At 39.6% G+C, this 18,021-nt stretch overlaps 1 protein-coding gene across 4 annotated transcripts in view; it reads left to right on the forward strand.

Moving 5' to 3' along the window:
* HIVEP1 (HIVEP zinc finger 1) overlaps positions 1-18,021 on the forward strand; it is a 137,615-nt gene that overhangs the window by 107,620 nt on the left and 11,974 nt on the right. For 3 of the 4 annotated variants that reach the window (XM_040249348.1, XM_040249347.1, XM_040249350.1), the window contains exons 6-8: positions 1,364-1,497; positions 2,185-2,360; positions 6,912-7,013. In XM_040249348.1, coding sequence (XP_040105282.1) covers positions 1,364-1,497; positions 2,185-2,360; positions 6,912-7,013 — 412 coding nt within the window. The remainder of the gene's footprint in view (positions 1-1,363; positions 1,498-2,184; positions 2,361-6,911; positions 7,014-18,021) is intronic. The other variant, XM_040249351.1, reaches the window with a different exon arrangement.

The following is an 18,021-nucleotide window of genomic DNA, read 5'->3' on the forward strand; positions in this document are numbered from 1 at the left end:
GCTCATTGGTGAACAGAAATGAGATTTGCTAGCAAGAATGTGAGCAAAAGATAAGTGAGAATTTGGTATTGAGAAGATAAGCAATAGGATTGCTGCTGTTAAAGGTACAAAGTCAAGGAAAGGTGTGTGTATATAGATTCCAGATTGCAGGGAAACCGGATGTGTTTGCCAGAAAAGGAGGAGACAGTTGCCTTTGTACTTGTCAGGGTCCGGGCCATTACCTCTTCACACCACCTTGTTGAGACAGGCCAGCTGCTCTTCTTTGCCCCTGGCTTTGTAAGGATGGGGCCTTCCCAAAGGAGTTCTTGGTGAGGCCGCGCCGGCCCTCTGTTCACGTACACACACCCTCTCATCACTTAACTGTTACTATGCCATCCCAGTACAGTAGCTGTCTACTTGGCACGTAGGGGAGGCTGTAATCAAGAGGCCCTTGATCAGAAAAGTTGGGCCTTACTTTGGATTTGGCCAGAGGACTGGAGTTGGTTCCCTTGCCGTTAACACTTGACCTTGGACAAGGGTCCTTCCTCACTGGTCCTTCCTCACTAGTGCTGCCCGCCTCCCAGGGGCCTTTGAGGGCAGAGTGGACCGGGGAGTGAGATAAGTGGTTGGGAATAGCGCGGCTGTATAAAATCATGAGTTGGTGTCACTACAGCATTTCGGCGAGGAAAGCACACTCTGTTCATTATTCTTGTGTTCAGTGCTTTTTTTCTAGAGATTTAAGTAGTATGAGGCCAAGACCTAACTTTTGACCTGTGATGTATAATTCACAGTCATCACTATTCAGGAACTTTGCAGAGGATATAGAGAAGAAATCTAATTATGGTTTAAAATGATGGGGAAGAGGAGGCTAAAATATTGGGAAACAGGGCTGCTGCTCTAACTTCACAGCACATTGACACTGGTGGGGAGTTACTCGTCTTTTTCAGGGTGTGAGACATTCTGCCATAGGGGTAGCTAGCTCTTTTCCATCTTTAAAGAGTAAACTCTTTAACAAGTGTGCTTAGGCTGTAATATGAGTGGTTAGTTAGCTCCAAGAACAGTATTTAGTTTATTTTTTAAATTCGTATTAAGTTCACTGAATACCAGGGTGGGGGGTTGTAGAGTCTTTATTTGGGGGTGTCACTGGAATGTGGTGGAATTTTAAAGTCCAGTAAGATTTATCAGTTCACTGTGATTCCGACAGATAAAGGAGGAGAGAAAGCAATGACCTTTAAAGCTATTATACTCTTGTAATGACTTCCATTAAGCTAACCTTATGCACTGTACTCTGCCGTGTTTTAATTTCCAAGTGAAACATCAGCGTGTTTGTGTTTTCAGCTATATTAAATTAGTCTCTCTCTCTTTTTTTTTTTTTCCCTTTCAGAGAGCATTAGGTAATCAAAAGTCCACAGTAGTTGAATTCAGCAGTAAAGATGCCTCTGAAATTAACAGTGAGCAAGATAAAGAAAATTCCTTAATCAAAAGTGAACCAAGAAGAATTAAAATATTTGATGGAGGGCAAGTACAAATTTTACTTCTTAAATGTACATTTAAACTTACTTTTTAAATGTACATTTGCTTTCATGTGAATGAAGACTTACTAGTGCCAATTTTATATGAATGTTGCAGAGTTTCTCGGCTTATTAACAGAATCTTCATGGCAAAATATATGTTAGGTATTATGTTAAATAACTCCATTTTGATCAAGAAAATGATGACTATTTAGGAAACATTGTAGGTTCTAGGAGGCAGCTGAACACTAAATTTTCAGAGTGAATCCTGGGTTTCACATTGATTCATAATAAGGAATGGCCTGGAAAAAATCTGCTAAGAGAGATGAATTAATTGCCTATTTGATATCTTTTGTGAATTTGGTTGTGAGAAAAATCATAACAGCCAATTGTAGTTAAGATGAAGTTGAGAAATATTTCAGTACTGATAGTTGTAACTGAATTTAACAATAACGAAACTTTTAGACAAATGACTTAGAGGAACTATTTTAAAATTAAACCTGGTATTGAATAAAGTTGCTTGAATTGAATCAGCTATTACAATATTGTGTTGCTTTGAAAAGCTGGAATATTCTGTTACTTGTACGTGCATAACATTTATATTGATTGAGTGTAAATATTGTGCCTTGTTTATCAATATTTTCTCCAAGACATAGTATCCAGTTGCTTTATTCATTTTTTTCCTTTAAATTAGATATAAATCAAATGAAGAGTATGTATATGTCCGAGGCAGGGGAAGAGGAAAGTACATTTGTGAAGAATGCGGAATCCGTTGTAAGAAACCTAGTATGTTAAAGAAACACATACGAACCCATACAGATGTCCGCCCCTACCACTGCACTTACTGTAACTTCTCCTTTAAGACTAAAGGTATGAGATGACATTGCTTCATAGTCCTTTATTATATGCATTAAGTCAGTAGAGCCAAGACCCAGCTTTACAGATTATTTGACCACCGATGTAGTAGTTTAAATAGACTAATATAAATTATACCTTGTTAGCATCATGTTTTTATTTCTTTATGTATTTCTAGACCTCAGACTTTAAGTACATACTTTTAGAATATATGTAATAAATATGACATTCGAAAAGGAGCAAGTGCCCTTTTTTCTTTTACTCCCCAAATTACAGTTGTATAACATAATGACTAATACATTTTCAAAATTACTTATTTTGGGGCCAAAAAAGAAAAAGAAATTTTTGTGATTACAAGTAAATGCATTTCAGTGCTAAAAGATTAAAGACAAAAATTAATAAATACAGTAAAATTATACTGATTACATTCATGTTTTATTATCTAATTTTAGTCATGCATAGCCATTTCTTTTGTTTTCCATGAAACATTTATTTTACCCAAATTCTGTTGAATTTCAGTTTCAAAGTTTTATACTGTTTAATTATTATAGAACTCAGAACTAATAGTTAAGGTTAGATTTAGTACCATTTCTGTATTCTTTATATGTTTTTATTTAAATTGTAAGGCTTTATTATAGTTAAGGTAATTTTACCTTCTGCAAATTTCCTGTTTTATATAATGAATGCGCTATTGTAAAATGTTTGCTTTCTCCATTAGGTTCCTTGTTTATGGATTATTGTATAAAAATTAGTTGCTTGAGGCTTCAATTTCATATACTACCCTTTACAAAATAAGACTCTCCCATATACAAGGCAGTGTGATCATAAAATTATTTGTCTGAAAGGACAAAATCTATGAGAAATATTTAATCAGTAACTTTTTCACAGAACTACTTAATTTTTATCCCTTTTGGTTAACATTTGCTTTTTTCTTATTGTACTGGTTGACTTTGAGGTTTCTGTTTTAAAGATTGATCAATTCTTCAGCAAAGTTTATTACCTCTTTTGGCTATTGTTTATTGGCATTTAAGGAGAGTTATAGTGTACAGCAACTAAGTAGCTTCTACTTAGCTCTCCTTAAATGCCAGTAATACCTGAAACAGGAGTGATGGGGGAAAACAAAGCCGTGATCCAGATAGCCTTGAATATTTATAAAGTTTCAAGAAATCATGAGTTGGGAGCAACCGTGATTCTGTCTTTCTTGGTGTATAGAGGAGTTCCTTCTAGAAATGGAGAGTGCATTTCAGGATGATTTTCCTGATCTTGTGGGAAGGCTTTGATAGGATTAGGTGGTTTGATCTTTTAACTCAATTCATGGCTTTTACAGTGGTTTTGATCCTAATGACTATGAAACACCCATCTGTTAAATAATTTCCAATGTGAGACCAGGAGATCAGCAGTAGCCCAGTATTTACAAATAAAAGATAACCAGGTACAAAGTGATGTTACCAGATAAAAGAGGATCAAGGTATAATGTGAAATGGGTGTTTCTCGGTAGAAGGAGGGAAAGGAATCAGGATATTTTAAAGGTATATTTATAAGGGCAAGAAAGGAAGGAAAACGTAGATGTGGAAAACCAAATGGAACCACAGAGATTTCTTGGCAAAGAAAAATTTCATGAATCATTAAGTATGAATCGTAGTGAGATAACTCAAACCAGCATCATGTAGAATTTTAGATAAATGTCTATTAAATGGTGGACGGGGCATTGTGATCCGTGAAGAGCGAGCAGTGCATGTTAGCAGTCTTCCTGTCTGTCATTTCTCAAACATGCCACACATGTGAGTTTACGTTAAACTTTCTGTTTTGTCAGATTGTTCATTGGAATTATGTGATAAATACTTATTTAAGGAAAGCTACCCAAGCTAAGGAGACTGGTGAAGAAAATGTCAGAAATTCACTGTTTCCCTATTCTCAGGGCAGTTCTCTTTTCTGTGGTCAGCTTCCTTGTAGAAGTCTACCTTTTGTGAATGCATGTGGAACAGATTCCATAGTACCTTTTAAAGGCAGCTAACTAATAAAAGTCTTGTTTTTTGATGAGACTGTAGATTTTGCCCTGCTCTGATTGATTTGGTTTTCCCAAGCAGTTCACCTCTACTTCTTATTGGATGTGTCTGATTATTAACAGAAAGTAACAGTGATGTGACGGCATGCCCTATAAATAGGAGTATGCAAAGATAGCATTGCTCTGTCCTCCTAGACTTTGATGCTTCTGATGGTCATGCTTATAAATCTATGCTTCATCATTTGTCCTCTCAGTTTATTTTATGAATGCGTTTTCAAACCAGTTTTAATTGATTTGTCTTCATTATTCTACTTTAAAGGTCAGTCAGCAGAAAATACACATTGAGCTTGCATCTCTTTAGGATTTAGGCCCACTTATATCACAGAAAGTTGGGCTGTCTCTATATATAGCTATAGGAACCCAGAAACAAAAGCTTCCTGCTTTCCAGAGGATTTAGATTAATGTTTATTAAATCTGTTGAAAAATGTATTGTATTAAATTAATGCACCAAGTTTACAGCATTGCTAGGGGGTATTTGCATTTTAATATGCATGTTCTGCATATGAAATGCAAATTGCTGTATTTTAAATTATTTACAAAGTTGGTTAATAATAAGTAATAGCTCAAGCTATGAGAAAATATGCTTATTAAAAACTTACATTCCCAAATTTGCCTCCTTACAATTCTACATCTATCTCTTAGAAAATAAATGACCTCTATGACTATCTATGTAAGGAACAAAAGCACTTTGAAAGAACTATTAGTGGACCTTGTAATTTGGTTTGTAATATTGTTATCATACTAGAAAGTGTTTTGACTTGTAAATGGAAATTTCAGCCACAATAAGAAGGGAAAACTAGTCGTAACTTTTAATATGAAAATTTTGAAGCATACAGAAAAGTAGGTATTTGTATAATGAGCACCAGTATACCCATCATCTGTTAATAGTTGTTAACATGTTGCCAAATTTGCTTCATGCTTTATTTTAAAATAAATGTCAGACATGGCCAAGTCATTTAAGCTGGACATTATCTCTAGAATCACAGAGGTCAGGGTTTGCTGGATCCTAGTATCTAGTCCGGGCCCCCTCTTTCACTTGAACCTGTTAAGCCCCAAGCTCTGGGATGTTGTGCATACTAACTAGTGCAAGAAATGGCCTAAGCAGGTGTGACCAGATCCACCGGCTTAGTGAATTTTTAGTGGAATTGAAGTTCTATAAATATTGCAGTTTCACTGGTCTTCTAGCTACCGTGAGATTTGGCTCCAAGTCTGGACCAGTGATTCAGACGTTTTTAGCTCTTCTAAAGGTTTATTCTCAAATACTAATATGCCCCTGCTCACCAAACCCAGTATTTAGATTTTGTTTCTTTTCAAAAGAGGTGATGATTTTCCCTTCTTGGCAATTTTGGGTGTGTGTGGCATTATCCACTCAAGCTGCTTGTTGTCCTCTAGAGAATCTGAGTTCTCTCCCTGTATTAATGATCACTTTGGGCCAGCATGCCCAGTGGTTCCCAGTATAACCCAGGGATGCTTACAGGGGTCAATATACCAGATGCCAAAGAAAACACCCCGTTAGGGTTATTGTTAGGAGACTTTTAGTCAGAAGGGTGAAGTGAAATTAATGCAGAAAATTGTTTCTCTTGTTCCAAACACACAGAAATACTATTTGTAATACAACAACTAACTATAGTTTTGACTAGATAGCCAAGCTTGAAATTTAGAAAGACAGATTCTCAGATAACAGAAATAAAAAAGAAACTCCAAACTAGCACGGTGAACAGATATGGAAAAAAAATGTCCATAAGGGCATCAAGCCAGATATATGCCCAGAGACCTGGGGATTCATACTGGTCCTAGAATGGAGTCTAAGGCCTCTGAAAGAATCCTGGCTCACCTGTCCAGTGTCTTTGGATCATGTAGGGGAAAAGCTCCCTGCTGAAAAACAAATCCCTATACCTATGCCATGCCAAAAAGATCCCCAGATTCATCCAGAATTAGTGGAATGAAGCTTTTCAAGTCTCAGGCAGAAGCACCTGGAAAACCGACATATAGCGATGTCTACAGCCCAGGGTACTTACAACTTCATGCAGAACCATCTTGCTCAAGATAAGTTTACAATAAAAACTAAGAAGTGTACAAGGAAATAAAATACTATGAGGGAAAGCCAGCAAACACAGCCTGGGGAGAATTCAGAAACCACAGGTCACAGGGCAATCTGAAAGGGACTTTAAGTGTGTATAAAATGTTCTATGAAATAAATAAGGACTAGAGAATAGGAACCATAAGGAAATGGTAGACATGATCAGAGTAGACGAGATTATTACTTAATAGTAATTAAGTAATAATCTGAATAATAAATCTCTCTTCTTTATTATTACTTAATAACAGGGTTATTGCAACATACAGATGCCAATATTTTCTTTTGAACGAATTTTATTCATTGGAATTGTGTAACCACAGTCTGTACTTTCACTTGAAATAGGAATGGAATTTGCCAGTATTGACAAATGCAATAGCAAAATAATACTATGTAAGCTTAGTAAACATTCTTTTCCCTTAAGGAAATCTGACAAAACACATGAAGTCCAAGACACATAGCAAGAAATGTGTGGATTTAGGCGTCTCAGTAGGTTTAATAGATGAACAAGATACAGAAGAATCAGGTAAGGCTTTATTCCATATTTTTCATAAATGCTATTTACAGTGTACTCCTTTCTCTTTTTTTTTGCGTCCATACTCTTCTTTCCATTCCCACTGACTTTGCTCAGTTCCTATTTTCATTGCCTCTTATTTATCCTGTGTAATAGACCCCTGATCAGTTTCCCATCTTTACTTTGTCTTCCTTCCTTTAACATCTATCCCTACTGACGTTAAGTTAATCTTCTGCAGCATGTGTCTGACCATACTATCCCTCCGCTCCGAGTCTTCCATTGGTTTCCATTTGCCTACCAAGAACAGTATGAGCCACTTGACCTCCAAGTAATTCCTCAAAATCCTTTCTAGTCTGACGCCCACCCGCTTCGCCACCTGTATCCCTCATCTTTCTCTCTTTTCACCTGCCCCACCGCTTGAGTCTCCTGCTTCCGTGACGCTGATCCGGCTCTCTGCCTGTACCCCTCTCCCTGAAGGCCCCGCCCTCAGTCCCCGCAGAAACGCGGCTCCCCATCTGCACCTGGTCTAAATCTTATTTTCCTCCAAGATCCAGCTCAAATCCACCGCTGTCACGAAGCCTTCTCTGATTTTTTTCCCTTGCCACAGCACTTGTGGAAAGCAATTGTTCTCTTTTCTCGACACCTGTAATATTCTAGAGTTTGCTGCGTGAAAGTAATGAATCCCTTTCTGCTATGTTTTTATTATGATTTACACGCTTCCTCGCTCACCTCCTCACTGAGATTCTCAAGCATGTCATGAGTAGAATTCATGCCTGAGTATAACTCACGGCCACCCACAGTCCTTAGCGTGGCACCTTGCTCAGGGCAGCTGCTCTGGAAATATTTGTGGCATAAAGTATTCGTTTGCTTCCCGGAATTGTTTATTATCATGAAAAGGTTAACTGGTTGTTTTCTTAACAATGTTAGCTCAACAACTAGAAGTATTTATCTCTAACCAATTTTGAGGAGAAATAAACCTGTTCATCTGTTCTGACTAATCAGACAGTAGAATTTTATTCTTGTAAGGCATTTTGTTTTAATCCAAGAATTTAGCAACAAAAGAGATACATTGTTTTTTTTTAAGTTGTCCTATTGCTTTTTTGAAAAATACCCTAAATTAAACATTTACCTGCTTGCTATGTTTTAGTTAGTATGTACTAGTTTTATGTAGAAAAAATTTCCAAAGAGAAAATGGTGAAGACATCTTTGAAAACATAGGTAAAAAAACCAAATGCTTTTCATTACACCTGACAACAATTAGCACACTAGATGAACCAGCCTGAATTTGTTTCTAAATATTCAAGAGAAGTGACTCATATCGTAAGTGCTACAGTTGATATGATTTACTATTTTAAGCATAAGGAAAGGATTGCCTTAAATGTTAATTACTGGCAATAAATGGATTTGTTCTTAAGGAAAAGATAATTAAAACAAACTTAGGACAAAAAGGAGGTTCTTAGTGTTTTATAGACACTTTGATACATATTGGGAATGGCGATATCAGGATTTAAAAGTAATGTGTCAAATTAACATATGTGTAACTTTTTTGTCCTAGGAACAAAAGTATTAAAACTGATTTTCGAATGGCGAGGAATTGAATTCTGTGTTGGTGTCTTTGTTTAAAGACACACATTTAATAAAATTAATATACCTATAATTTACTTCTAATATAAATAGTCTGATTTATTTTCTGCTCTTTGTAATCCTGCAGTAAATTAACTACCATAAGTGAAAAAAACTCTCATTATTTATTTGCTTTATTGCTGTTACACTGAGCAATTCAGAATTAAAAGGCTAGGAAAAATGAGTAAGGGTTTCAGTGAGTATATTTATCACCCACAGACTAGGCAAATCTCAAAGTAAGGGCTGTAACATGTAACACTAATTTCTGAAAAAGGTATAAATGTTAAAAGCTTTATTATTACAATATATACTCTTAAGTTTTTACTTTTTCAAGAAGATGAGTCTTACAAAAGTAAGTAAATGTCTGTAGAAATCTACTGAATTGTCAAGGGAAGCTTGTGTTTATATCCCAGATTTCCTTAGGCAAATTAAGCGCAGTATTCATGAATTATCAGCATCATTCCGATTGGCTGACTGGCGATGATCTTACATTATCTCCCATTCATTTTTGTCATTTCTCACCCCATTCCAGAAGTGCTGGAAGCAGGTTTTAGGTTACAACTCAAACTTAATGGCCCTAATTCCCAATTCAGTTGAGATCCTTTGATAAAACTCTAGGTAGCTTTACCTGTTTTTCTGTGTGTGTGGTTTTTTTTTAAATTACTGTATTCATTGGTAATACTCTCAGGTTTTTTTCATGGTTTTTATTCAGTAGTAAATAACAGCACTTCGGTGGATTTTGCCAACTGCTATTTTATACCAGAGACCTCATGTTTCTTTATAAAATGCCAGCAAAACATATTCCTCCCACTTTTGCTTTATTATAGGCTTGCAGTGAAGGCAATAAATGGTCAGTATTTATTGTTTGAAACAAATGGTCTTGCTTTGCCTTTATTGTTGTCTTCTGTTCTTCTAAAAAATATTTTCAGTTTTTTTTAATACAGTTGAGATTTCAAAGAGTTTTATTATATGCACTCATGCATTCACACCAGAGTCGGTGATTATATTTTCTTTCATTTGCTTTAAGTCTTTCTCTTAAATTCAGTGTATTTGGGGTGGAGGGGGGAAGCAAGCTAAATAAAGATCACACATTAGGTGCAATGTCCCTTACTTACCCTTGCATGTCACTCTCCCCAGAGGCAAACAGTAACCACACTTAGGGATTTTCTTTCAGTTCATTTACCATACATGTGCATACCCACACATAACACGTGGGTTTTTAAGTTTGTATTCCAAATTTGCATAGACACTATCACCTTATATGTAGATACCTAGAAAATTAATTTTGCTTTATAAGTTTAAATTGTTCTGTAGAACAGTTTGTATTTCTGCACATCCTTAACTATACTGGATAACTGTGTGAATTTTAATTTGGGACCAATTTGATGGATGATGGCTTGCTGCTTTATTTATGTGTTCTTGATTACTATCCTAAGGTCGGATCTTTGGGACGTAGTTTCATGCCGTTAAACTGATGACAGTGAGAGGTGGGAGCTTGCTGAGCAGCTCTTCAGATGTCTGTGTTTTTAGAGAGGGAAGCCCGGAAGCCGGCAATGCAATGCCGAATGTCTGCAGGGTAGACTTGTTTTCTAGTCCAACACCAGCCTAGAACATAGTAGGTATTCTTTTTCACTCTGCTTTGCTCATTCCTCCTCATCTTCCCAGTCTCTATATGTGGTGCCCAGGGCCATGATTTCTAAGCTCTCATCTTTTCTGTCTATGCCCCTCCTCCAGCAGTCTCATCCAGTCCTCTGACTTTTTAAATACCATCTGTATGCTGATGATTCCATATTTACTCCAGACCTGCACGTCCATCTGCCTACTCACCGTCTCCTCTTGGATGTTCTAATGGACACCTAGAACCTGATGTGCCCCAAACTCCTGATTGACCCCTTTCCTCTTAAGACACATGTTTCCCTGTGGTTCCCCCCCGCCATCCTTTCAGCTGTTGCACTGAAATCTTGAAGTCTTGTCTGATGTCCTTTGCCTCCAATCCATCAGTGAAACCGTTGCCTCCTCCTTCAAAATGCATTCGGGAAAGCGCTTTGGGCCACCTGCGGCACCCAGCTCTGGTCAAAGCCACCATCCTGTCTTCTGAGTTGCTTGCAGTAGCCCCTGATGGTCTCTGGAGTTCAACCCCTGTCTCTTCACAGGCTGCTTCTGACACAGCAGCCAAAGTGGCTTTTTAAAACGATGTTAACTCTGCTGAAAACCTTCCATCAGCCTCCTGGCTTGTTCAGAGCTGTGGTCTGTGCCCCCCGCGAGCTCTCTGCCCCCACCCCCCCGCCCACTTCCTCAGTGGGGGCTGGAAGGCATGCCATCATCTCTCAGCGCTCTGCTCAGAGGCCTCCTCATCAGGGAGGCCTTCCTGAACCACCCGAGAAGAAAGGAAACCCCTGCCCCTCTCACCTCCAGCCTTACTCACACCCCCGACCTGCTTATTTTTCTGTATGGCACTTAATCACCACGAGGTATGTGTGTATTATCTGTTCCTTTCAACTAGAAAATAGAACTTAAGGATAGGCATCTCCTCGTGCTCACCGCTCTATGACTTGCTGGGACTGTTACTAGCAAGTCATAGGCGGTAAATAGTTGTAGATTGAATGAATGACTGGGAAATGTAACCTTTTTCTGTTAGGAAATAACTCAGTATTGTTGTTTTTCAAATATTTATTTATCTTCCATTGAATTCCTTCACTGTGGTGAACTGGTAGCCGTAATACAATACTTAACGCCTTTACTTCTGAATAGCCTTTACATGATGTGGCCACGGTATTATAGGTATTTGACACAGGTATTATCAAAGAGGTGATGGCCATTCGTTTGTTTCTTGGTTATTTATGGGTTATCAGAGCAGAAGACTAGCGGATATTTTAAGCTACCGTGACCATTCTATTTCTTCATCCCCAGTAACGATCTGCCCAGACTGATAAGTATCTGTGGCCGTTTTTCAGTGGTTCCAGAGAAGAGTTTGTTCTCTTTCTGATGGATTCCTTTTCTGGATTTAGCACCGCAGCCGCTGTCCAGTATGTGCAAAGTCACTGCCCTCAGGAGCTCCTTGCCTGAGGCTGTGATGCTGGAATGTTGAGTGAACCCAGCCTGGCCAGGGTCCACTCTCCAAGGCTGGGATCTGGGTAGGACAGAGATACTTGGTCGGGAACAGAGGGATGACTGGGGGTATCCCAGGAGAAAGGAAAGGAAGGGAATGTAGAAAAAAATGTATTTAGCCATATGTCATTTTGTTTGAAAAAATATTGATGCGAGGGGGTGGGGTAAAGGATTCTGGACCCAGGCAGTTGTTAGGCAAAACCCCGGAGGTTGGGAGAGGGGTGGAGGGTGTTAAGAGTGTAAATGAGGCAGATGAGATGAGAGCACTGGGCGCGCTGCGGGGTCGGGGTCCTGCTGCACAGGAGAGTTTCAGCATGGTCCTTTAAGGAAGTCGGAGGGATTGAGGGTGTTTTGTTTTTTTTTTTTTAATCATCTAAAATAATTTAAAGTCACTGCCATTTTAGTCCCATATATATATGAAAAAGCTGGCTTAAAACCCAACATTCAAAAAATGAAGATCATGGCATCCAGTCCCATCACTTCATGGCAAATAGATGGGGAAACAATGGAAACAGTGACAGACTTTATTTTCTTGGGCTCCAAAATCACTGCAGATGGTGACTGCAGCGATGAAATTAAAAGACACTTGCTCCTTGGAAGAAAAGCTATGATCAACCTAAACAGCATATTAAAAAGCAGAGACATTGCTTTGCTGACAAAGGTCCATGTAGTCAAAGCTATGGTTTTTCCAGTAGTCACGTATGGATGTGAGAGTTGAACCATAAAGAAGGCTGAGCGTCAAAGAATTGATGCTTTTGAACTGTGCTGGAGAAGACTCTTGAGAGTCCCTTGGACTACAAGGAGATCGAACCAATCCATCCTAAAGGAGATCAACCCTGAGTATTCACTGGAAGGACTGATGCTGAAACTGAAGCTCCAGTACTTTGGCCACCTGATGCGAAGAGCTGACTCATTAGAAAAGACCCTGATGCTGGGAAAGATTGAAGGCAGGAGAAGAAGGGGACAACAGAGGATGAGATGGTTGGATGGCATCGATGACTCAATGCATGTGAGTTTGAGCAAGCTCCGGAAGTTGGTGAAGGACAGGGAGGCCTGGTGTGCTGCGTTCCATGGGGTTGTAAAGAGTTGGACACAACTGAGCGACTGAACAACTGTATATCTGACTTTTGCTTCCCAGGTGGCTCAGAGGTAAAAAATCCTCCTGCCAGTGCAGGAGACATGGGTTCAGTCCCTGGGTTGGGAAGATCTGGAGGAGAAAATTATCCAGTATTCATGCCTGGAAAATTCCATGGACAGAGGAGCCTGGTGGGCTACAGTCCAGGGGATCACAAAGAGTCAGACACAACTGAGCAACTAAGCACACGCCCATACACATCTGACTTTTAATCTGGATTATTTTCTCAAATATTCTTGAAACAAGGAAGCACAAGTAGTAGAGTTTTTAATCCATGCCCCCTTGGAATTTTCATTGTCGAGCTTTTGTTTGTTTTTTTCTTTCTGCCCCTGCTGTTTTATTTTGTGGTGGGAATTTAGACAGTAATGACTGAAAGACACATGATTTCTTTAGGTGGATAGTCCCATTTGGCAACCACAGTAATAACACCATGGAGCAAAAATCTTTTTTCTGGAAGGGTGTTTTTATACACAGAGTACCTGAAGGTGTCAGCATCCCTCCTTCTCCACCAGGTGGAGTTTACAGGTTTGGGTGGATAGTTAGTAAGACTTTGTCCTCATCCATCCAGTTTTATATGTATAAATGTATAATGACTCACTCAGAAGTCTTGCTGTTCATTTATTAAATCAGGGAGCTTTATTTCTCTTGGGGTTCATTTCTGCTCTGACTCAGCAGCACCACGAGGTAGATTTCCCTGCAGAATAGACCATCTAAAAGCCGAGGACTTGATTTGTTCCTGCCTTTACATTTCTGCGTGTGTTTAAAACCTTGCCTTTATCAATTCCATAAGGATGTTGTAAGGAAGAGTGGTGTATGTTATGAAGTGTTTCATTTCAGGATCAATTTTATTTTCCAAGGAAAAATATAAGTTATCAGCCATACTAATGTAGCAGAAGTAGTGGCTGACTTAAAATAGGAGGGAGAATAGCATTTTCAGCTCTCCCAGTTTTAATCTAGTTGAAATGTACATCTGCTGGTAGAAAGCTCAGGTTCGGAAGCTGCTCTGGGCAGAGTGGTCTCAAGTGCTGGCTTCTCTCCCCCACTGCTTCCTTGCCTCCCATAGGAGTGTCCCAGGCCCCTCATCACGCCGGGAAACCCCCCCTTCTCAGGAGCAGGCTCACGGCCGCTGTTCCTTCTGAGACTTCAGCCACCATCACCCTATTCCTGCCTGACCGTGTATTCCTTGTTTTCCGGAAAACAAGTGGTGAAATTGCCCTTGTGTAATGTAGGTAGGGTCTTTCCACATATTAGCTTGCTGTCTCTTTCCCTTTAACCATGAACAGTCTTACTAAGCACTTTTGTGGTGTCCTGATATCATTTCTCGTCCTTTTAATCTAACTCTGGTATTAAGCCCAGTGCACGTCTAGAAACTACACTAGGATTTCCATCTGCTGCGTGCCTACATAAACGTTCAGGAAAATGCCAAGGTTTGGCTAGCAGTTAGCAGTTTCTTACCTGTGTCCCTAAAGGGAGTGATTTCAGGGGCTCTTCTGATGCCTTCCATTTGGCCCCTGGAGATGCATTTATCCAGGGACGTTACTGATCGACTGGATGAAAAGTACAAGTTTGAAATTACTGAGTAAACTCCTATCAGCGGAATCTCCTTTGTCACCTAGGTTTTCCTAAACAAGTGGAGATTTCTCAGTTATCAGCTAGATTACAGATGCCACCAAATAGCACAGGGATTAAAGACAAGTAGGCAGGTTCAGGAGCAACTGGTGCCCAAACACCTCATCTTGATCAATGCAAAGATGTGTGACGTTAACTCTTCTCTAGATGCTGAATAAAATTTCCCATGGACAGCAGGGACGTGCTGTCAGAAGTGGGGTCCTAGAGCTCTTTAGGAAGGACTGTTAGAGTCAGCACACTTGATGAAAGTCACGTAAGCCTTAACAGCCAGTGCTCACAGGAGACGTGAGAACTTGCTCCAGATATTTAAGCCTTGATTAATCTCAGACATCTGGGAAATGGGCATACACTTTTTAAAGGGAAAAACCCACAAGGATGTTATTTGGGAGAACCTGATTCTGAATGCGAGTTTGCTGAATAGCAACCAGAAACCTAAGGATTGTGTTTTTAGGTTTATTGGAAAAACTGGGGGAGGGGCAGGGGGCACTTGGTCTTAAATTTAATGGATCTTTTCTGTAGCACACATAATCATCAAGAAATATCATCTCTGAGCTTTCACTTATTCAACAAAATTAAAGACACTCTAAAGGCCAGTGTTGCTACAGAGTATCCCACCATAATATTTATTTGAAAAATCATAACCATTTGGTAATGTCTTGGTGAGCTTCTGGCTTTTCTGGGAAGAGTCTAGGCCTTTTTATTCCATGTTTATATTTAATTATTCCTTTATATTTGCCTTATTTATTTTCATCAGAGATTTACTATAGATTTATTTCTACTTATCTACAGTATTTCTTCTCCTGCTATCATCTCCAGCCTTTTTCTTTTTTTGTGGAATGTCCTAAACCTGTTTCCTCGTCTACCAACTCTTTACCCCAAATGTCATACACCAGCCTAATGTGCGTGTTTCCTGGCTAATGGAGCACTTTCTATAGGTCACTGTGGAGGTATTGTGATGAAGGACCAAATACTCCTGAGCTGTTGACTCTTTACTCCCCTTAGCAATGTGGGCTGTATGGCTGCCCATCTTATCCTTCAGCAGATAAATTCTTGTTCTCCCTTTTCAAATGGAGTGAATTTAGAGATGTTGGGAAGCATTTATTCTGAATTAAGCAGAGGGGACTGTAATCTTATCTAAGGCAGCCATTAAACATTGGACATCTGCTGTCTCAAGTTTCCATTTAGTTTAAACCTAGCACCTCAAGCTGTAATTATAGTAGGTGCTTATGAAAAGTCTTACCCTCCAGCCAGCTGCACGCCTGCCTGTAATCTTGCCATGCAAAATTATATAGTCTCAGGAATTTTGTCCCAGTGTTCTTGGGATCTTAGTAAATACTTCTTTTGTATTCACCTTTTGTGTCAAAAAATCACACCACTGGCTATTTGCTTTTTATGCCCTGATCCAAAGAATGTTTTCGTCAACAGACTGCTGGGCTTCAGTGCTACAAATGTTAATGTGTGCCCTTCACTGCCAGGCTGGGAGAACCATTCAGAATGGCGGAGCGCAGCTGGAAACACTGTTCCTGTTGGTGATGAAGTTCTTAGGATGGTGTATGTAAGAAGAAGCAGTTAGATCCCAGGACTTAAAACCTGTATCACATTTACCCTTAAAATTAGTGAAGAACTAAATGAAATTCTTTCAAAACGAAATTACCTGTAGGATATGTTTTTGTCACTGGGATGTTTGCAGAAGATATTTTTACTCCTTTTAAGAAAAACCTCCACACACAATATGAAACCATGATAAGTCTTGGAGTCTGTAGTTAAAATAAAGAAGTGTTCATGTCACTAGTGAGCAACACAGATAGGACTGCCTTTTGGTTTACTTCCTAAAGTTAGCAAACGTTAAACTCTGGCCCATTATATAGTTAAGATGAAAACATAGTTTAACAAAACCCCATTATTGCTGTAGTTGCATGCTTTAGAAAACTTTTCCCCCATGTTGCTCATGTTTGGATTTCAGAGAAATTATGAGGGAAAAAGGGAGAGAGAGAAATTCCAACAACAGAACATTGATGGAGGAGGCCCCACTGACCTCCCAGGGGAGCCAGTCTGAGGGAGGCCCCTGACTCAGCCAGCAGGGGTCGCTATTGTGCAGCAAAGAGAGGGCACGCCTGCAGCGCATCTAACTGAATGAAATGGGGTTTGGAAATACATCCATCTTCAGGGAAGTGGTTTGATGAGTTAATTTTGAAAAGCACTATGGCTGCACTGCTTACCTTCTTTATCCCTCATAAATTTAAATTTACAGAAAATAGAATTCACATTACAAATATGTAGAATCGTACTGAGTACTGGAAATTTTCCTTTATAATGAGTTGAGAGTGTGTCCAGGAGGAGGGAAATTAAATAGAACTTTTAGAAGCCATTTATCTATGAATTTATTAAGTCAGTATGCATTCCTTACTTCTGTTCTTGGGTCCCTGGGAGTTGCAGAGGGATGGCCTACAGCTTTCACCCTGCTGGAGTTCCAAATAGGAAAAGGAGTACGTCAAGGCTGTATATTGTCACCCTGCTTATTTAACTTATATGCAGAGTACATCATGAGAAACGCTGGGCTGGAAGAAGCACAAGCTGGAATCAAGATTGCCGGGAAAAGTATCAATAACCTCAGATATGCAGATGACACCACCCTTATGGCAGAAAGTGAAGAGAAACTAAAAAGCCTCTTGATGAAAGTAAAAGAGGAGAGTGAAAAAGTTGGCTTAAAGCTCAACATTCAGAAAACAAAGATCATGGCATCTGGTCCCATCACTTCATGGAAAATAGATGGGAAAACATTGGAAACAGTGTCAGACTTTATTTTTGGGGGGACTCCAAAATCACTGCAGATGGTGACTGCAGCCATGAAATTAAAAGATGCTTACTCCTTGGAAGAAAAGTTACGACCAACCTAGATAGCACATTGAAAAGCAGAGACATTACTTTCCCAACAAAGGTCCATCTACTCAAGGCTATGGTTTTTCCAGTAGTCATGTACGGATGTGAGAGTTGGACTGTGAAGAAGGCTGAGCGCCGAAGAATTGATGCTTTTGAACTATGGTGTTGGAGAAGACTCTTGAGAGTCCCATGGACTGCAAGGAGATCCAACCAGTCCATTCTAAAGGAGATCAGTCCTGGGTGTTCGTTGGAAGGAAAGATGCTAAAGCTGAAACTCCAGTACTTTGGCCACCTCATGGGAAGAGTTGACTCATTGGAAAAGACTCTGATGCTGGGAGAGATCGGGGACAGGAGGAGAAGGGGATGACAGAGGATGAGATGGCTGGATGGCATCACCGACTCAATGGACGTGAGTTTGAGTGAACTCTGGGAGATGGTGATGGACAGGAAGGCCTGGTGTGCTGCAATTCATGGGGTCACAAAGAGTCGGATACAACTGAGCTACTGCACTGAACCTAACTGAACATTCCCTGTAGCTCTGATGGTAAAGAGTCTGCCTGCAATACAGGAGACCTGGGTTCGAACCCTGGGGTCAAGAAGATCCCCTGGAGAAGGGAATGGCTACCCACTCCAGTTTTCTTGCCT

This window comes from Oryx dammah, unplaced genomic scaffold, assembly GCF_014754425.2.
Source record: "Oryx dammah isolate SB20612 unplaced genomic scaffold, SCBI_Odam_1.1 HiC_scaffold_11, whole genome shotgun sequence".
Classification (NCBI taxonomy): Eukaryota; Metazoa; Chordata; class Mammalia; order Artiodactyla; family Bovidae; genus Oryx; species Oryx dammah.